The sequence below is a fragment of the Cibotium barometz genome, chromosome 59, assembly GCF_041138505.1.
Source record: "Cibotium barometz isolate CiBa-2024 chromosome 59, ASM4113850v1, whole genome shotgun sequence".
Lineage (NCBI taxonomy): Eukaryota > Viridiplantae > Streptophyta > Polypodiopsida > Cyatheales > Cibotiaceae > Cibotium > Cibotium barometz.
The window spans coordinates 9,594,026-9,615,759 of NC_141104.1; the positions used below are offsets into that span (position 1 = coordinate 9,594,026).

The 21,734-nt window shown below is 45.7% G+C and overlaps 1 protein-coding gene across 1 annotated transcript in view; it reads right to left on the minus strand.

The window, feature by feature from the left end:
- Positions 1–2,041: 2,041 nt before the first annotated feature.
- Positions 2,042–21,734, minus strand: part of LOC147605462 (autophagy-related protein 18d-like) — a 29,683-nt gene continuing 9,990 nt past the window's right edge. The window contains exons 3-4 of the mRNA XM_086793164.1: positions 2,656–2,782; positions 2,042–2,571 (exon numbers count right to left, since the gene is read on the minus strand). Of these exons, the coding sequence (XP_086649290.1) occupies positions 2,475–2,571; positions 2,656–2,782 (224 nt within the window). The 3' untranslated portion in view covers positions 2,042–2,474. The remainder of the gene's footprint in view (positions 2,572–2,655; positions 2,783–21,734) is intronic.

Genomic DNA, 21,734 nt, shown 5'->3' on the forward strand with positions numbered 1-21,734 from the left:
TTCTCTTTCGTCTTCATGCCCTATGTTTTGCTACTCTAGTTATTCTCTCCAGTTGCCTTGTCCTTATTGAAATTCTTGATGTTCTTGAATTTCTTAAATCCCTTGATCTTGATCCTCTTTAATCTTGGATTTCAACTTATGCATTGATCCGGAAGAGTGTCCACTTCCATGTAGCTTCCATCAGCACAGCTTCTAGAAAGCACCTTGAATTTCTTAAATCCCTTGATCTTGATCCTCTTTAATCTTGGAGTTCAACTTATGCGTTGATCCGGAAGAGTGTCCACTTCCATGCAGCTTCCATCAGCACAGCTTCCATGCAACTTCCATCAGCACAGCTTCTAGAAAGCACCTATTGTGACAATAACTATTGTCATGACACACACTCTTTCCAAGACATGATTAGACCACTCCACAACTCTTTCTTTCCTATGCATGTTTTTTCAAAATTTTGGCATTTGTAAATTTCCAACACCACTTCCTAGATTACTAGCACAATGGTCATTTTTATAGTAGTGAGCTTTCCCACGATTTATATCTCCCTAGCTATTGAATCCCAATGAGTGGGATATCCCTAGTAGGATCACCAAACATGTCGATGTCTAGTCAAGTCCCAACCTTTCAATAGTTCCGAACCACCTAGTTGGCATTATCTAGCCAAGCTATTTGTGTGTGCCCAGTGCCATAAGTGGCAAAGTGTGACCCACACTCGTCTACATGAAATGGGCAACATTCTAGAGGTTAGTCACCTAGCTAGGCAGCATGGGGCTAGGGAAAAAGGGTTATGATTTTCTTTTCACACCCCTATCCCATCATTATCTCTCTCCTAATCTATTCTTTCAAAGTTAAGGAGCTAAATTAACCTTGGATTTTGAGAAATCATAGAGAGGTCAAGCATTCATGGATGTCCTAGTGGGAAACATGCAACATGCCTATGGTCCATTGTGCACTCAAAACTCAAATGGTTTGGGTGGAGCTGCAAGTTCTAGGTTGTAAAACGATATGTTTCCTCTATATCTCCTACATTCTGAACATATGACTTTCCTGCATTATGTGCTCTCTCTCTAGATTTCTTGTGTCAAGTAGGATAGTGGAGTTTGAGTATTCAAATGGTTTGGGTGGAGTTGCAAGTTGTAGGTTGTGAAACGATTTGCTTGCTCTATATTTCCTACCTTCTATACATATAACCATCTTGCATTATGTGCTCTCTCTCACCCACAATTCTAGCTTTCTTGTGTCAAGCAAGATGGAGTTTGAGTAGCTCACATCGACCCTACACCGAGGAGGCAGACAAGTATGGAGAGTGGATTAGCAAAGTTGGGGTCAAGAAGTTTGCATCTCTTGTGGGATGAGTTCCAACACAATTTCAGGAGCAGAGAAGCAACTGTAGCAATTGAAGAGCTCGAGCACTATCACCCACCTACCATCACCACCCTCCTATTTTAGACAGAAGAAAAGTTCACATTTGCTTATACATGTTCCTTTATCACACATTAGAAGCATATGTCTTCTTGCATGTAAGTGACTCTTTGCTATTTTGACACCCCAAAAAATACATACTTCGCCACCTAAGTTTTTTGACATCATCCTTTGAAGATTTGACATTCTTAGAGTCCTTTTAAATGGATTGTCTTCACCTTTTTTTTTTTGAACCAGCCTTGGGCAGCCACTACGATGCATACAAGGCTATATTGGACTGCCTAGGTAGGCTACATATACAAGTGCTTTACATTTTTGAAATTTGAAATGAAGGTATAATTTTTCAAGCTTGGGTCACGTTTGGGTTCACGCTTGGGAAACTAGTTTTTGTTATATAGCCTGATCGTACAAAGCACGGGTCAGCTACTTGTTAATATAATTGACACAAACACAAACACAAACACAAGCACAAGAGGCATAGCTGCGCAAGTATGCGCACAATTGCAAGGGCATGCATGTGCACATACATGCATAAATCACGTGTAGAGTTAATTCTTGAACCTAGAGAATACCATAGGCAAACATTTTCAAAATGAGCTGTTGGAAAATCAGAAGCCAATAATCAAAGAAGAAATAGTATGATTAATATACATTATGAGTGTGTAGTGCAAGTGGAGCAAGGGCTAAGACATAAAAGTTGGAAGATAGGAACTGTGCTTATAAGGTTGAGGGCTTGTACACTAATGTAGAGACTTGATTGAGATACAGCCCCTCGCGGAGTAATTCTGTAAAAACAGCAATCGTGTTTAACAGAAATTGCAAAAAGAAAGAATCTTGCTGTCTAGCCCAAAAAGAAGAATTCAAAGAAGAAGAGAAGGCCCATCTGTCTTAAATAAAACTCTCCCCTGCATGTAAATGGTATGAGTCTCACTTAGATTCCAGCTTTCGAAGTAGTAGACTGCTTTTTCTATGGCCAGTTATCATACGAGAAACACCCACCCAATTAGGTAACATTCAATTCTCATTTGTGCAAAGGCTGCTATGCATAAAGCAACCCATCAAACCATCACCTCACTATCCGATCTCAAAAATCTAGCAAACTCCTGTTGCTGCATCTCGCCTCCATGAACAGGATCAAAGGCACACCTGTAGAAGCTGGAGTTGCAAAAACCAAACACTAAAGGCATCAAAATGGCTCCAAAAAATGCCCCAATAACACCCGTTTTGACAGAAAAGTACCTTCCGTCAAGTCCAACAATGGTTACTGTAGTCTTGTCGGGTCCAAATGCAACCAGTGTTCTCACATCTTCAGGCAATCGATATTGAGCAAACGACCACTCGGAACTGAAATATCGTGGAAGCACACCTGCATTAGAGCCATTTTGCATCAGAAAAGAAGTGCAGTGAAGAATCAAAATATTTACATTCCCTTGGGAGTGTACAACCAACATAAAACAACCCAGCCCATAGTGCACTACAAGGCCATCATGGCTCCTTACATCAGGCTCATAATTAGGCTTGGTTTACTCTGCCCATCTAGTTCTAGCCCACCCGTCCACTTGCACCTTATGCACTTCTAAGGCTGCTCTCTTTCCCATTCGGACAGCAATCATAGGGGCTGCAGGGCTGCACCTTCTTAGACTTAAGTGAATCACAGATGCGATGACACAAATGAATTTGATAGCGAAAATGGAGAGCCAGAAACAACTTTTGCAAATGTTGGAACAGTTTATGGAGGAGGAAAGACAAGACCAACTTGCAAAAGATGTGAGACCCATTCCCAAGAAGGTTACAGTTTAGAAGGCCCAATTTTGCACGAGAAATTTAAGTAGGAGGAACAGGAGGTTTGTGGGTCCCAGTTGCAAGTGGAACAAGAAAAAGAAGAGCCGCTTTAGAACAAAGATGAAGAAGACCAGGTCAACAATGCAAGTATGTGTCCACAAAAAAACAAGAAATGGGACCTCGGCGAATTCACCCAGGTTAAACAATGTCAACCCCTTTGCTCCATCATGCATCATCTTCATCATGGATGCATGTGCCACACTACTGCCAAATATGTGTGATGAGGTGAGAGTTGGTGATAATCAATAAAAGCGCACAGGTCGAGTGACTCCAAAGGTTAAAGCCCTTTTTGGTACTTTCATCTTTACCAATTAATTAATGCTTTAGGCCCTCCAGCTTCCCAAATTATGCACTCGGCCTTAAGGGAAGCCAGAAAAATCAGGCAAAACAAGAGGAAAGGGTGGTTTCGTTGTTTTTTTTTTCTTCTTTTGGAGGGGGGGGGGGGGGGGGGTGTCGGGAGGGTCGCATAATGCATTCCATAAACAAACGGCATTCCCCCTCCAAAAGATACTCAGCCCCAGTGCAGCCCTTGTAGACAACACAATTTCAGCCTAGACCAGTCCCAAGGCCGAGAGAAATGGAGGGACTTCTTCAGTTTACTAGTTAAGCCAGAATGAAAAAAGGATTAGCCATCATTGCATTAGGATTGGGAGATGGATTTTGCACACTTGGAGAAAAAAAATGGATTTATTATTCCATTGCCGGTGGCTGGCCTAATATTGTACAAGAGAGCACAGCAGGGTATCTTTTTACAGATTTCAGCCAACCTTTTGCGTTGGACTTTTGTTATCATTTCAGTGAAGTAAATACTCCACAAAGGTGAGAGAGAATGGGTGAGGGCCCAAGGGGGGAGCGGGCTCCACTTGCAAAACTGAGACTTAGTGCTTGTGTATAAATAATTTTATGACTTGTTGTCTAAATGATTAACAGTGTCGCCGCAAGGCGTTCCTCCGCACTTGGCAGCCTGGCCCTTTCCTCACCGCGAGGGGCGAGGATGTCACTTGGCACTACAGGCCTCCAGTTTGGCTCTTCTCACCTCCCGCATGTACTACTAGGTAGCCCCCCCCCCCAGAGAGCGGCCAGCCACGGGGGTGGAGCTCCGGTGTTCACTGTATGTATTATCCCTCCTTGTGAGGTGGGCTTTGTAGCCTTATGGCGTCTTCTCATTAACTAATAGAAGGATCATTTTTCCAAAAAAAAAATGATTAACAGTGTCAAATTCTTGATTTAGAGTAATCTGTTAGAAGTCATCTCCTGTCTAGATTTATACACCGTAACACCAGGGCCTTTGTTGTGGGTGTGCCCGCCCTTATGAGGTGTTTTATCATTTTTCCCCACTCTCCGTATTTTTCCCCTATTTTTTCCCATTTTTCTGAGGCTTGGGAGGGCTGCCAGGTGATGCCAGGAGCACTCTGAAGCTGGCCGACTGCATCTGTAGCAGTCGTGGGCTGTCTGAGTGCTGGCCGACTTGTTCTGTGCAGACATGGGGCACCAGATGCTGGCCGACTGCTGTTTTTCAGCAGTCGTGGGTTTTGTCCAGTCGTGGGCCTCTTCCAGTGCTGGCCGACTGCCCTCTAGGGGAGTATATATAGCTCCTCAGCCCCCATACCTCATTTGTATCATTCCCCGGGATCTTCTTGTGTATATCGGAGCAGAGTTACACGCCTACATCTCTCTCTTTCTGTGCTGTTTTTTCTGCCTGCGTTTTTGCTCTTGTGTTCACAGATTTGGTCATCATCTCCGCTGCATATTCTGACATGGTATCAGAGCCTAGGCTCTAGATAGGTCTTGGGATTTGTGTGAGCAAGAGGGGGCTGTTTCGTGGCTGATTGGTGGACTGTTTTGGGCTGATCGGGAAGAGGAGAAGCAAGAGGAAGGCGGGCTGATTTGCTGGACAGCCACTTGCAGGTATCAGTTCTTCTTTGTTCCCACCCACCCACCCTTTTCAGAGTACATCCCCGCTATGGCAGATCTGTTTGAGATGGCCGAGAGACATGTGAAGATCCCGACACTCCCCACGTTCCCGGTGGACCGTCAGTTGGACGGGAGCAACTACGGCATATGGAAGGTGATGATGGAATCTGTTCTGGAGTCCTACGATCTCGCCGATTTCGTCGTTGTTGGTGTCCCACGGCCGGAAGTAGAGGAAGGGGAGTTACCGTCAACCCGAAAGGACCGGGAGGCCCAGACGCAGATGTGGGATCGCGTCAACGCCAGGGTCCGTTCGTTTATTTTCCTCAACTGCACACCACAGGTAATCAATCATGTAAAGCACATGACGCTGGCCAGAGGTATATGGCAGCATTTGGCTTCTCTGTACAACAGGGTATCACCCATGAAGAGGATTTCTTTGGAAGTACAGATGCGGGTTATGAGCCCTGCAAAGTCGGCGACGATGCCGGAGCATATTAACAAGCTGCAGGCTCTTCAGTAGGAAGTTCTTCAGGCTGGGAAGGAGATATCGTCAGAGGACATGGCCATAACGTTGCTGTCACATTTACCCTCTTCGTACTCAGCATTCTACTCGTCGTTGATTACCAGTGGCAGGCTCAGCACCATCACGTGGAAGGAGCTTGTGCCCATGGTCTTGGACCAGGAGGAACGATTCACGAACCCTCCTCAGGGTGGAGGTTCGGAGGCCTTAACTGGCCAACGGTCGAAAGGCCGTAACTCGGGCAAGGGGAAGGCTTCATCGGAGAAGTCTTCTGAGAAGATGTCCGACGCTGACCGCGAGAAACTAAAGGCAGAGAGGACCTGTAATGATTGTGGCGAGAAAGGCCACTACTGGAGGCAGTGTCCCAAGCGGAAGACCGAGAAGAGTGAAGACTCCTCAACAATCATGAAGACTCCGGCTTTTGTGCACCTGGAGGTGATGGACACCGATGTTCCATTTTCTTCAGGCAGGGAGGAGATTGGAGGACTCTCCGCAACGGATACTCGGGAGTGGATTCTTGATAGTGGTGCTTCCAGGCACATGACTCCTTCCCGTTCCGGTTTACAGGATCTCTGCAGGCTTTCTGGTCATATTCTTACTGGGGATACGTCCACTATCCCAGTTCACAGTGAGGGCAGGATGGAGATAGTTCCCGATGGCAGAGGGGGGAAGTATTCCTCCCAGGTGTTGTATGTTCCGGCACTTGGTTTTCATCTGTTGTCAGTGCATCAGGTTTGCAAGACTGGCGTACGGGTGGAGTTTGATGAGCATTTTGTTGCTCTCCGGGACAAAGCAACAGGCCAAGTGGTTTGGGAAGGTGGAGTGGAGAATGGAGTTTACAGGCTTTCAGCACTCTCTCTCCCAGGTCCTCAGGATTGTGATGAGTGGCAGTGTGGTAATGGCTACTCAAGTGTGGATACGCTGCAGGTACAGGCTTTCCGAGACCAGATGGTGGATAGCGTACCAATAGATGGCAGCAGTTGGCAGGAACTTTCCAGTACTGAGGTTGGTAGTTCTTGTGTTTGTGAGTCAGAGGAAGCTGAACAGGTCACTTATGCTCTGATGTCTCGTCGTGTTCGGGACATAGAACTTCCAGTAGTTGAGGATGTTCTTTCCACGGGGACCTTTCGGAAAGCCAGGCAGGTGACAGGTGTTTACTTGCAGAAGGAGGTGGTTTCTCCAGGCTTTGTGGTTCCGGATTCAGAGGGGGTGGTTGACAGGTTTCATCGGGTTTCCAGGACTTGCTTGTGCACCGTAACAGGTGTTGATCCTTGTGAGCAGTGTGATGTCTCTGTGACTCAGAAGCTGTACAGTTCATTGATCTGGTTGATGGACACCGGATTGGACGGGAGCTTCCTGATGAGGCAGTTGAGCTCTTGGTTGCAGATGTCTCTTTGTGAGGCAGGATTGCGTTTCCTGTGGTTTCTGCGACATGCGAAGGATCATGGACTCTTGTACACAGGAGGGGGATTGCTGGATGGAGTCCGACTCCACGGTTGGAGTGACTCGGTTTGGGGAAGAGATCCGGACACGAGGAGATCTACTTATGGCCCAGGAGCAGTTTTACGGAGCAGGAGGAGGTTACATTGCAGGTTTGGGCTTCCACTGGAGGAACCCTTGGTCATCCAAAGGCACTTTGTTCGTGAACAGATTGTTGCTGATGACATCTTGCTGGAGTTCTGTTCGACGGAGGACAGTACGGTGGACCTCTTCACGAAGTCGCTCTCAGGATTTGCTCAGGCGGCACCCCAGCTCCCAGTGGTTGGTCACACAGCCAGGAGCTGAGAGGGGGTGTTAGAAGTCATCTCCTGTCTAGATTTATACACCGTAACACCAGGGCCTTTGTTGTGGGTGTGCCCGCCCTTATGAGGTGTTTTATCATTTTTCCCCACTCTCCGTATTTTTCCCCTATTTTTTCCCATTTTTCTGAGGCTTGGGAGGGCTGCCAGGTGATGCCAGGAGCACTCTGAAGCTGGCCGACTGCATCTGTAGCAGTCGTGGGCTGTCTGAGTGCTGGCCGACTTGTTCTGTGCAGACATGGGGCACCAGATGCTGGCCGACTGCTGTTTTTCAGCAGTCGTGGGTTTTGTCCAGTCGTGGGCCTCTTCCAGTGCTGGCCGACTGCCCTCTAGGGGAGTATATATAGCTCCTCAGCCCCCATACCTCATTTGTATCATTCCCCGGGATCTTCTTGTGTATATCAGAGCAGAGTTACACGCCTACATCTCTCTCTTTCTGTGCTGTTTTTTCTGCCTGCGTTTTTGCTCTTGTGTTCCCAGATTTGGTCATCATCTCCGCTGCATATTCTGACATAATCACCTCTGTAGGATCGGTGGAAAAACAAGAAAACACCGCTCCGGGACCACCTTCATGACAATCTTCAAGAACTCATGCTGCTTGGCAAAGGACTTATCGTAGAACAAAATGTATCCTTGAACACATCGTGAGAATACCTCAATATTGGTTTAAAAACTGAACCATCATTTGATTAAAAAGCATAGGTCAATTTGATTGGCATTAGTAGGAATATCAATAAATATATTGTTATATTCCTATTTGACCTTTGGTTAGATAAGGGGTAGGCACTCAAAGGCTCACACCTAGCAGAATTTGTAACTATTTGGCCATCCTAGCACTATTCACATGATGGAACCCTTGCCAGGACACTAGAGTGTTGGAAGAAGCCATGGGGATAGGGACCATAAAGTTTGCACATGGAAAAGCACCAGCTTTGGTCAAAAAGTAGAGAAAAGCAAAAAGTCAAATTGAGTTGACCGGCAAGCCAAGAGCTGTGAACTGGCAAGAGGGGATTGAGCAAGTGCAACCAATAGATTGTGTTTCATGCTCTAAGAAAAAGAGGACAGAGAGTGGTCAGAAAGTTCCTCTTGAAATTCAAGAATTATTCGCCATTGGATGCAAAATGGATGCCAGAGAAGTACTTCCAAGACTATCCAAAGATACTTTGAGCTTATGACGAAGCAGTTGTTCCAAATGTATTTGAAGTGCATACAGACGTCTTGAGAACAAGACAGATTCAAGAGAGAGGGAATGTACCTCTAGCCCTCTTCATTGTATATATATATTGGAATATAATTGATCATTATTTTGCTTATGTAATGGTTAATTGGACATGCTCTAGTTTGGGTCAGTTGCATACCAGATGACCCAAGGAGCGAGATTTGTATTTGGGTGGCAGTAATGCCAGATGACCCATTGGGCTGCCTTTGTGCCAGATGCCTTGGATTTCACAGTCGGGCGGTCATTATGGCCCAAATGAAAGGATTTGATAGTCAAGCAATCAATGCGACCAAATGACCCAGATGACTATTTGACAGTCATGCGGTCCGAGAGAGCAAATGACCCAAATGACTGTGTTGATAAACACTCGGGCGGTCATAGTGACCAAATGGCCCAGATGAGTGGTTATGATTGACTGAGTGGTTATGATTGACTGAGCGGTTTTCCTTGGGAAGCCAGATAGCTTAGAAGTGGTTTTTGATATGAGACCACATGATCGACCATGACGACAAGACAATCTATGAACAGGAGGATTTTTACATGTGCACTGCATATTAATGTATGTTTAAGTTTCTTTGACTTTTGTGTGCTATCTTTGATGTGTGGACAATGCTTGGATTTATGACATGTGATAGTCCACTAAGCTTCAAACTACCTGGCCAATACCTAGAATATCCAATAGACGCGAATGATGCATACCTGTTTGTTAACCACGTAGTTTCCAATTTCTTGAAAACTTCCTACCAAAAATGAGCTGTGAACTTAGAGTCCCAATTACTCAGTAATAGATAAATTTATGAGTTTTTATGGTATAAAAATCAATGATTTTATTATTTGAGTTATTTCTACTTAGAATCTTCAAATTCTGAGTCCAAATTTGGAATCTGCGCGCGATTTTATCCTAATATAGGATTTTACAACATCCAAAACGAACACTGGATCAAGCTTATACGCAAATTTCAGTCATTTTTAGTTAAAAAGCGACGACCTTTAAACCTTAATAAATGCACGACCAGGCGTCCGATTGACGGACGCTCTACACCCCAACGACCAGGAGAACCTCCCGGAGAGAAAAAATTCGCCCCTCAGGACGGTCCAGCACGCAAATCGAGGCCGGCGTCCCAAATTTGGAGACCCCGTCCCAAAATTTAGATCGTACACACTTACCAGGGTGCCCGTACGATAGCCGCACAAGAACCAAAGGACGGCCGTCCACTGTGTGGTCCACACGTACCGCTACGTGGACACCCATGCTGTCCCAGACCAGATAAGGTACATGCGTTCCACTCCTTTCCCTTTTAACCAACACCGTACCTTTCCCACAAAGCCATGCAAGCCACTGATCTACAACCTTTGCTGGTACACCGTCCTTTCGTTCTTGCTTTGCGCAGCGCCCGTATCCGTACCCCACCGTTATATAAACCCCCGGGGTGCTCCATGGACAACACGCATTTCTGCATAGCATATACTCTGTTGTGCCGCCGTCCGTACCGCCGTCTGTCCCTGTGCAGTGTACTTGCTGTAGTACAACCGCCCCTTGCAGCCACTCCTCTCCACACCCCCTCATTTGCCACTTTTCAGATAAGGTAATTTTCCTCCATCTCCCTCTTGCTAGAGGCAGTGTCCCGTGTGAAGAGACTTACAGCAATCCTCAGCCCTTCTCCCCTTTAGCAAAACGTTTTTGTGTTAAGGACATCTCACAATTCCCTCCCCCCCCCCAATTTGCGTGGACTTTAGTAAGAGGTTTTTGCCTTAGAGAGGGTTCATGCGCTGTGATCTTTTGCTCATACAGTGAGCAAACGATCTCAAAATTGAGATCTGATTGGAGCGTTTCGACCGCGACAATGAGCCCTACAAGACGACGTCCAAGATGGCCCCTTCCCAAAAACGTTAGAATATTGCCTCAAGAGGAGCATGCAACAACGAGATTAGAGAAGATGCTCCCGATGCGGCTCCAACCCTCCCTTTACAAGCTCCTCAAGGAAATGGTGGCCAGGTTAGTTTGGTTATCTTTTAAAGACGAGTTTTTTTTCTATATTAGTGTTAATAAATGTGTATCTTTTCCTTTTAAAATAATGACATAAAATTGTATGAAGTTATGAATTGTGTGATGCTGTATTCAATAAATTGCATTGAAATTGTTATCTTTAAAGAGTGCAAGTTTTTCCTGGCTTCGACGCTAATACCGTTCCAGGCGGCGTCGTTAGCAAAGCTCGGAAATGGCCCAAGGTATCCCTCATACCATTGGGAGAATAAGGTTCGCCAATTGAGGCGAGAGATTATGATGCTGCCTAATTCTGAGGGCCCAGGCTAGTGCAGTGAATAAGCCCACCCTAGTGTGCAGACATCCCTCTGAGGGGCGGGAGGATCGAGCGATGGAGCCTGAGAGGGCGACAGGCCGGCTTGAGTCCTCGCCAGCGGCGGCCGACGATGAGGTGTATGGTCCTGTAGGGTTTCGCCCAACATGTAGAGGCTGGAAGGCCGAATTCTAGATCATCGGCAGTATAAAGGAAAAGAATAAGAGAGCCAATTTGGCTTGTATAAAATTGATTCATGTATAAACTTTTTTATAAATCTTATCTTTGGCATTATTGTACTGTGAAAAAACGTTGTTTTAACAAACCTTGTGAGATATTTCTTCATCCGAGCAAATCGAATTGGAAACCTTACCACCGACCTAAAGTGGATTCGTTGGATTGAAAAGTTGAAGATGATCTGTTTATTTTGGTTCGTCGGTACTCCCAGGACCGACACCTCTGTAACTATAGATGGGTTTCGCATACCTCAGGATCGCTGGGTGTATGACCAAGTGATGCAAGTCTTACCTGCTGACAGAGTAGCTGTGTTGGGACCTACCCCAATCCAGAGTCTACCACCCTTACCATCAGTTTTTAGAGTCTTAGAAACTACAGCGGAACCCCCATATTTCACCTATGTGGACCGCTCTACCCTTATGTCATAGTCAAGCTTAGGAATTTCCCTTGATGGCAAATAAGACTAATTATATTAGCCTCAGATCTTTGTAATAAAACTCATCCTTGTAAATATTTGGAAATAAAATGCTTTCAATGTTTTACTCTCCAAAATAAGTGTTGTGCAAGTATGAATCTTGTAATCTTAAAATTGTTTTTACAATTGTCCGCATATGCTCACTTATGGTAGTGCTATGTGTGAACAGGGCTTAACCAAGGGCACTTTTTCCCATGTGGTTTTTCCCCTTGGACATCAAGTGTGAAAGGACACTCTAACATATAATATTTTGTACTTCTATATTATATGGATGTGGCACACATGCAAGGGTTGACTTGCATTTTGTGGATACCACACTTTTGGCTCTCTCTCTCTCTCTCATTTCTGTGTGTGAGCTTCTCTACCCTGCACCTAACCCTAATGTGCAGGTTTGTGTGTGTGAGTGTGTGAGTCCAACACCCAACATTTGGTATCAGAGCTGGGAGCTGGGAGCTAGCCTTGGAAAACTGCTGCTGGAAAAATTTCTGTGAAATTCCGTCCACAGGCTGCCAAATTCCGTCGCCTGTGTTTTTCCGTCCGTCAGATTCCGTCGCCGCTGTGTTTCCGTCCGTGGGAGCTCAGCCATCCGGCCGCCAGAGACGGGCGGCACTAGTGGGGAGCCCACCACCTCCGCCCACCAGCTCGCGGGCGGTTCTGCAACTCCAGCCGGCGCCTGCTCCTGCCGCCGCCCAGGCCCCCCTCCGCTCCGTCACAGCACCCGCCGGCCAGCGTCGTCTCGACCTGCCATTCTGTTCCGGCCGACCACTTCCGTCCACGCCTCTCCGTTCCAGTCGCCGTCTGCTCACGTCTGGCGTTTCCGTCAGCGCTCGCTGTTCCGACCAACGTCGTCCCCAGGCACCGGCGTTTCCCCAGTGCTCGACGTTTCTGCTCCGGCCACCATATACACCTCCGTCGACGTTCCGCTCCGTTCAGGCCGTCGCCGTTCGCCAACTCGCTCGCCCAACACCACCGTGCCCAGCAGCGCCCAGCACATCGGCGCTCTGCTCCCGTTCGGCCTCCGTCGAAGTCGCCCGTTTCAGGCCATTCGCGCTAGCCCACTACACCGACGACTCCAGTTACATCTGCTCGCTCCCCGTGCTGGCCCACGGCTGCCGCTTCCGCTTGCTCGCCTGCCCGCCACCAGCTCGACTACCCAACATTCGACTGCTTGCACACCTCCCACTTGTTCGACTCCCTACAACAACAACTCCCCCTCCACAGCCTCCACCTTGCTGCCAGCTACATGCAACAGCCTCCATATTCGTGTCCTTCTCATTGTTGAGTCTCCACCTGCAACGTCTCCCCGGCTGTGCAACATTGCTGCCCAGGTACCTTTGTTTCAGTAAACAAAATAAGGTTTGCAGGCAGATTCAACAAATTTTGGGGGTTTGCCAGGAAGATTTGAATTTGCAGGTGGTACAGGAGTCAAGAAATTTGGGGGATTTATCAATTTCAAGACAAATTGAAAAAAATTGGGCATTTTGCTTTGCCTGCAATTTGGGGGTTTTCGAAATTGAGGTCAAAATCAGCCAATTGAACCTCTTTCATTTGCAGAAATTTGGGGGTTTTCAAAATTGAGGTCAAAATCAGCAAATTGGAACTCTTACATTTGCAGAAATTTGGGGCTTTTGTGAAAATTGGCCAATTAGATGCACATTGCAGCGATTGGAGTGCATAAAAATTGGGGATTTTCTGATTGGAGCATGTAATTGGGCATTACAGCTGCGATTTGTCGCGTATGTATACACATTGTGTGTAATTGGACAATTTGGTGCAGGTTTACACTTGCTTTGGTTTGCAGGCATACATTTGCACATGACATTTGGTTGCCTGGCAGTGCACATTGGTGCTTGGTTTGCTTGCAGTTATACTTTGTTGACATGGCACAGAATGCTACAGATGTATTTGGTGTGCTCACCTAGGAGGACAAGCTGGATGGATCTAACTACTCCCTCTGGAGTTTCATGATCCGTAATTTGCTGGTAGCCAAAGGGCTTTGGGGCATCGTGTGTGGTGATGACACACGCCCACATACCATTCAGCCAGCCACACCTCAAAGGGGAGGTCCACACCTCAAAGGGGAGGTGCTCAAAGAGCTCCTGATGTAGATCCTGCTCCCACACAAGAGCAGAAAAGATGGGACTCTAGAGATGCACAGGCCATGTCATTGATAGCCCTTTCAGTGAAAAGGACTATTATTCCGCACATTCGTTCATGCAAGACATCGAAGCTTGCATGGGACACATTGGAAGCAATGTATCAGGTACGCAACGAGGCAAGAGTTGCCTACTTGAAGAGGCAATTGGATCTTCTTTCAATGGATGAGGGTGACTCTATGGCAGATCATCTCACCAAAGTGAAAGATTTGCAGGAACAATTGCTCAACATTGATGAGGTTATCCCAGACAGACAGATGGTCACCAACACTCTTCATTCTTTACCGCCTTCCTACTTGGGCTTTCACACCTCTCTCAACCTCTCGATGAGAGGAGGTGGTGATCCCGTCACTTTTGAAGAGCTCGTTGGTTTACTCTTGCAGGAAGAGCAAACATATCGAGCAACCGTGGTGGAGAAAAGGCATTTACAGCCAAGGATAAGGGTAAAGCAAAGAGCTTTAAGCATGGGGGACAACAGTCTAGCAAGGCTGGTCATGGACAGCCCTCTTCTAGTGGTGAAAAGTTTGACAAAGGGGATGCAAACAAGCCCAAAAAGAAGAGCAAATGTCACTACTGCCATAAGCCTGGACACTACATCAGTGAATGTAGGAAAAGGATTGCAAAAGAGAAAAAGAAAGAAGCAGGCAATGCAGTAGCAGACTCTTCGGACCCTAAACCCTAAACCCTAAACCCTAAACCCTAAACCCTAAACCCTAAACTTTCCCAACTCATTGAGCAAGGATTCGTACGCCCCAGTAGCTCTCCTTGGGGGACACCTGTTCTTTTCCAAAAAAAGAAGGACGTAACTCTCCGCCTCTGCATAGATTATCGAGGACTAAATCAAGTCACTGTCAAGAATAAGTATCCTATCCCTCGCATCGACGAACTTCTTGACAGGCTTCATGGGACCTGTTGGGGTAAAGGCGTTATGCCCACCCTTATAGTGTGTACAAGTCCATAAGTTATAGTACATAGTACACTTAGTACTTTTAATGTACTAAGTGCACTATGTGTACTAGTGCAATATACATGTGTGATAGGGGAGTCACACACTCATGCTTTTCATGAGTTGACTTATCCCCACAACTCACTCTCTCTCTCTCCCTTGCTTCTCTGTGTATGTCTCCCATGAATGAACTCTAAACCCTAATTACAGGTTTCTCCCCATCAACTGGTATCAGAGCTTTGGTCCCTCCCTCTTCTCCTTGATGGCTCCTGCCTGCTGAATCTCTCTTGGAGCTGGTCGCCTGCTGAATCTCTCTTGGAGCTGCCTGTATTTTTTCTGGTCTCTGCCCAGCCAGTAGGCGTGGGCTGGCTCAACTGCTGCCCAGCCATCAGCGTGGGCTGCCCCATTGCCCAGCAGCCAAGCTGGCAAGATCTACTATCATGTTGTCTGTGTCAGACTCATTACTTTTCAGCATTCGTGAAGAGAAGACAGCTTGGGGAATGTGGCAGAGATTGCAGGACTTGTATGCCCAACAAAGTGCCTCAAGCAAAGTGTATTGGTTGAAGAAACTCATAGGCCTTCAGATGAAGGAAGGGGCATCTATGACAGCCCATCTCAATGAGTTTAATGGTATTGTCAGCCAGGTCATCAATCAAAAGTTGGCAATGGACGATGAGTTCAAAGCCACCTTTTTGTTATGCACTTTGCCAGAGAGTTGGGACACATTCAGGACAGCCACTAGCAATTCGCATGCTATGCTGTCATATGCAGATGTTGAGGGTGCTCTTCTTCAAGAAGAGATGAACAGGAAAAACAACTCTGTGGGAAAGTCCAATGCAATGAATGCACGTGGGAGATCCCAGCAAAGGGGGAAAAGCCAAGAAAGGGGAAGGAGCAAGTCTCGCTCCAAAAAGGATTTGGAATGCCATTATTGTGGCAAGAAGGGACACATCAAAAAACAATGCTACAAATGGAAAAATGATCAGAAAGAAAAGGGAAAAGGCAAAGACAAAGACAAGGATGAAGCCAAAGATGTAAAGCCGAAGGGCAAAAGTGGAGTCAAGATTGAAGAAATCAATGTGTCACATGCAGGTGGCAGTGAGGATGAGGTCCTCTTTACGTCTTCACTTGATGCCCATTCACTTCTTACAGGTGGTCATGGTATGCACTCATGGATCATTGATTCAAGTGCCTCCTTTCATGTCACAGGTTGCAGAGACTTGTTTGTCAGGTACACTGCTGGCAATGAAGGAGTGGTTTATTTGGGTGATAACCATGCATGCAAAATTCTTGGCAGAGGTGATGTGAGGCTTGTATTTTCAGATGGCTCACAGCTTATGCTCCATGATGTCAGGCATGTGCCTGAGATCAAGAAGAATCTGCTTTCTACTGGACAGCTTGATGATGCTGATTATGTTACCACATTTGGTAGTGGAAAGTGGAAGATTAGTAAGGACTCACTGGTTGTTGCCAGAGGCTCTAAGGTGGACACTCTTTATTTCATGCATGCAGGTGTTTGTCACCATGCAAATGTAAATGCAACCGAGCTGCCGGAAATCTCTATGTGGCATAGCCGGTTGGGACACATGAGTGTCAAGGGAATGGAGCAATTGTCTCGTTTGGGTTACTTGCCTTCTCTAAAGTTTTCAAGTTTTCAGTTTTGTGAGCATTGTATATATGGTAGGCAACTACAGTGCCCCCACAAGAAAGCTCTTGGACAGAAAGATGCTCAGTTAGAGCTTGTGCATACAGATGTATGTGAGATGCCTCAGCTTTCTTTGGGAGGGGCAAAATATTTTGTGTCTTTCATTGATGATGCCACACGCAAGGTGTGGGTTTATCCTCTTCGTTTGAAGAGTGATACATTCTCAGTGTTTCAGAAGTTTGTTGCTCATGTTGAGAATCAAACTGGCAAAACACTGAAGGCTTTGCGTTCCGACAATGGTGGAGAGTATACGTCCAAACAGTTTCAGGACTTTTGTGATGCTAAAGGCATCAAGAGGGAGCTCTCTACTCCTTATGATCCTCCACAAAACGGGACAGCAGAGAGGATGAACAGGACCATACAGGAGAAGGTCCGTTCTATGTTGTCACATGCTGCATTACCTCATGGTTTTTGGGCTGAAGCTGTTATGACAGCCGTTCACCTTATAAACAGGTCACCTAACACGAGGCTTGGTGGGAAAGTGCCAGAAGAAGTATGGACAGGAAAGCCTCCGTCATACAAGCACTTGAGAGTGTTTGGTTGCGTTGCGTACGTGCACATACGCAGGGAAATGCGCACCAAACTTGATCCCAAGTCTCACAAATGCATATTCCTAGGATATGGTGACAGAGGTGAAATGGGGTATAGACTTTGGGATCCCATGAATAGAAAGATCATACGCAGCAATGATGTCATTTTTGATGAAACATGCATGTATAAGGAGCCTGCAAGGCAACAGGAGCCTGGCAGAGTCATCTTTGATGATGATGGACATCATGGACAACAACAAAGGGCTGTAAATCAGCCATTACAGCAGGAAAACCAGCCCTTAAATGGTGCTGAAAATGGTCCAAATGGACAGCCAGATATGGCAGAAGATATCCCTATGGATATACCACAGTTGGAGGATATACCGGGCATGATTTTTCAGCCTTATGGCATGGAACAGGAGCCACCAATGGGTGATATGCAGGCTGGACAGCAACCTGCAAATGATGGTCATTGGGTACGGAGGTCCACTAGACCCTCCAGAGTCCCTGACAGGTTTGTTCCAGGGGTTGACTATTTGATGCTTACTGACTGTGGGGAGCCCTCATGTTACAAAGAGGCTTTACAGAGGGCAGACAAGGCTCTATGGGAGCGTGCCATGAAGTCAGAGATGGATTCTCTGCATAAAAATGGAACATGGAAATTGGTGTCTTTGCCTGCAGGCAAGAAGGTTTTGCCATGCAAGTGGGTATACAGGCTCAAAGTTGCATCAGATGCAAAGCCAAGATACAAAGCCAGGTTAGTGGCTAAGGGCTTCAAGCAGGAATATGGTGTGGACTTTGATGAGATCTTCTCTCCAGTGGTCAAAATGACCACACTTAGAGCTGTGTTGGCTTTGGTTGCGCATGATGATCTGGACTTGATTCAGATGGATGTGAAGACTGCTTTTCTTCACGGTGATCTCCATGAGGAGATATATATGCAGCAGCCAGAGGGTTATGCAGTGAGTGGAAAGGAGAAGCTTGTATGCAAGCTGAAAAAGAGTCTTTATGGGCTCAAACAGGCACCAAGAGAATGGTATCATAAATTTGATACATTCATGAAAACTCAAAAATTCAGGAGAAGTGACATAGATCACTGCTTGTACACCAAGAAAGCTTTGGATGGCAGTCTCTTGATTCTCATTTTGTATGTTGATGATATGTTGATTGCCGGGAAATCTCGTAAAGAGATAGATGCCTTGAAGCAGAGGCTGCATCAAACCTTTGATATGAAGGATTTGGGTGATGCAAATCACATCTTGGGTATGCGGATACTTCGGGACAGAAATCAGCATGTGTTGTATTTGTCTCAGAAGGAATACATTGGCAAAGTCTTGCAGAGGTTCAATATGGACGGGGGGAAGAAGACTAGTACTCCTTTACCTCCATATGTGAAACTCAGTGCTATGGACAGCCCACAGTCAGATAGAGACAGGGCTGATATGGCCAAGATTCCGTATGCTTCAGCTTGTGGCAGTCTCATGTATGCCATGGTTGCTACTAGGCCGGACATTGCATTTGCAGTGGGAGTGGTTTCTAGATACATGGCCAACCCTGGCAAGAAGCATTGGGAAGCAGTGAAAGGTGTCATGAGATACCTGAAGGGCACACAGGATTTGTGCATTTGCTTTGGCAAACAGGATGCATTAGTGCATGGTTACACGGATTCGGATTATGCCGGTCATCCAGATAACCGGAAGTCTACTACCGGTTATGTCTTTACATTCACAGGAGGTGCTGTGTCATGGATATCCAGGATGCAGAAGTGCACAGCCTTATCTACTACAGAGGCCGAGTATATTGCAGCCACAGAGGCTTGCAAGGAGGCATTATGGCTATCTCGGTTAGTGGTTGATTTGGGTTATACAGGGGATACTCCATTGTTGCATTGTGACAGTCAGAGTGCCATCCAGTTGGCAAAGAACCCTGTCTTTCATGCAAAGACGAAGCATGTGGATGTGAAGTATCACTTCATCAGAGAGGTGATAGAGAACAAGCAAATTCAGCTTGTTAAGATTCACACGGATGACAACCCGGCTGATCTGTTGACGAAGAGTTTGCCTCCGGAGCGGTTTGCTCATTGCAGACACTTGATGGGCATTGGATGAGGCCATTTTCAGCCTTGATATGGTCTTGTATATTATCATGTACATGCTGATTTTTCTTTTCCTTTACTTAAGGGCACTTTGCCTTTAAGTGGGAGGTTGTTGGGGTAAAGGCGTTATGCCCACCCTTATAGTGTGTACAAGTCCATAAGTTATAGTACATAGTACACTTAGTACTTTTAATGTACTAAGTGCACTATGTGTACTAGTGCAATATACATGTGTGATAGGGGAGTCACACACTCATGCTTTTCATGAGTTGACTTATCCCCACAACTCACTCTCTCTCTCTCCCTTGCTTCTCTGTGTATGTCTCCCATGAATGAACTCTAAACCCTAATTACAGGTTTCTCCCCATCAGGACCAAAGTCTTCTCAAAAATAGATTTGAGGTCTGGTTACTATCAGATCAAAGTCAAGGAAGCAGATATACCCAAGACAGCCTTCAATACCCGTTATGGCCACTATGAGTTTACTGTAATGTCATTCGGATTAACCAATGCTCCTGCAACCTTCAACCGCCTATTGCAAGATATATTCCGTCCTTACTTGGATGAATTTGTGCTTGTTTTTTTTTATGACATCTTAATCTACTCCAAATCAATGGAAGAGCATGAGGAGCATGTGCGTAGAGTTCTGCAATTGTTGCGAAGACACAAACTCTATGCCAAGAAGAGCAAATGTACCTTCTTTACTCATCAAATTGAGTATCTTGGATTCATCCTCTCCAAAGATGGCATTTCAGTAGACCCCGCCAAGATCAAAGATATTCTAGAGAGGCCACCCCCTAAATTAGTTCGTGAAGTTCATGGGTTTTTGGGAATCACCGGATGGTATAGGATTTTTATCAAAGATTATGCCTTGGTAGCTGCACCTTTGATGGATCTTCTTAAGAAGGATTGCAAAATAGTGTGGCTGCTAATCCATCAAAACAGTTTTGATCAGCTCAAGGTCATTATTACTTCTGTCCCAGTCTTGAAACTTCCTTATTTCACCAAGGAATTTGAAGTGGTTACTAATGCCAGTAGTCTAGTACTTGGTGGTGTCTTAGACCAAGAAGGAAGACCAGTCGCTTATACTTCCCGCAAGCTGAAGCAATATGAAGCAAATTATGCCACCCATGATTTGGAGCTCTTAGCAGTTGTTCATTGCCTCAAATTATGGAGACATTATCTCTTGGGAGGCAAATTCAGCTTGTAACTGACCACAAAAGTCTGAAGTGGATCTTCACCCAGCCTAACCTCAACATGCGGCAAAGGAGATGGATTGAAATTCTACAAGAATATGACTTCGACATCAAATTCCGCCCTGGGAAAGATAATGTGGTAGCAGATGCACTTAGCCGCAAATCTTTCTTAAGTGCAATTTCAATGCCAAATAATCCCATACTAGTCAAGGTGGAAGAAGTCTCATCTCATGATCCACATTATCAGAGGATGATGAAGTTAGTAAAAGAAGGGGGAAATTCAGAGAAAGAGAAGAATCTAATCAAGGGATACTCCACTCATGAAGGAAGCCTCAACTTCAATCACAGGCTATGTATCCCTAAGGATCCTGCTTTAAAGAAACTAATCCTCCATGAAGCTCATGATAGTCCTACTGCGGGACACCAAGGCTATGCAAAAACATTAAATGCCATAAGAAGGAGCTTTCATTGGGCAGGCTTGAAAAATGATGTCCTTCGATACTTGAAGCAATGTCTCTCATGCCAAAGGATCAAAGCTGAAAGGATCAAGATGCCTGGGAAACTTCAATCCTTGGATATTCCCCAAATGAAGCGGGAGTGCATTAGTATGGATTTTGTCACAAGTCTCCCCGCTGTTCAAGGAGGATATGACTCCATTCTGATAGTAGTGGACTTACTTACCAAAGTAGCTCACCTTATACCAGCAAAGAAGACCTTCAAAGCTTCTGATGTTGCTCGAATATTCATCAAGGAAGTCCTCAAACTTCATGGTCTCCCAAAAAGGATAGTAAGTGACCGGGATTCTGACTTCACTTCAAAGTTCTGGCAGTCCTTATTTCAAGCCCTGGGAACTCAACTTTGCTTTAGCACAGCTTATCATCCAGAGACCGATGGCCAGACTGAGAGAGTCAATCAAGTAATTGAAGACATTCTTAGAGCATATTGTGGACAGGAACCAAGAAGGTGGATTCAATACCTTCCTCTGGTAGAATTTGCCCAATGCATCTTATCATCAGAGGATAGGAATGTCACCATTTAAAGCACTCTATGGGCAAGAATGCTTGTCTCCTCTAAATTTCTCTGATCCGACCATAAGAGTTGAGGCATCCAGGAAAATGCTCGAAGAGATGGAGGAACAAACCAAGGCAATCCAAAAGGATATTAAAGCTGCCCAAGATCGACAAAAGCATTATGCTGACACCAAGAGGTCTGAAAGGATCTTCAAGGAAGGGGACAAAGTTCTTCTACGAGTGCGACCCAAACGAAGTTCTCTATCACTTGGGAAATATAAGAAGCTCAGCCCTAGGTATTGTGGTCCCTATACAGTTATCAAGTGTCTAGGTAAAAGTGCCTATAAACTCCAACTCCAGCCCATATCAAAGTCCACA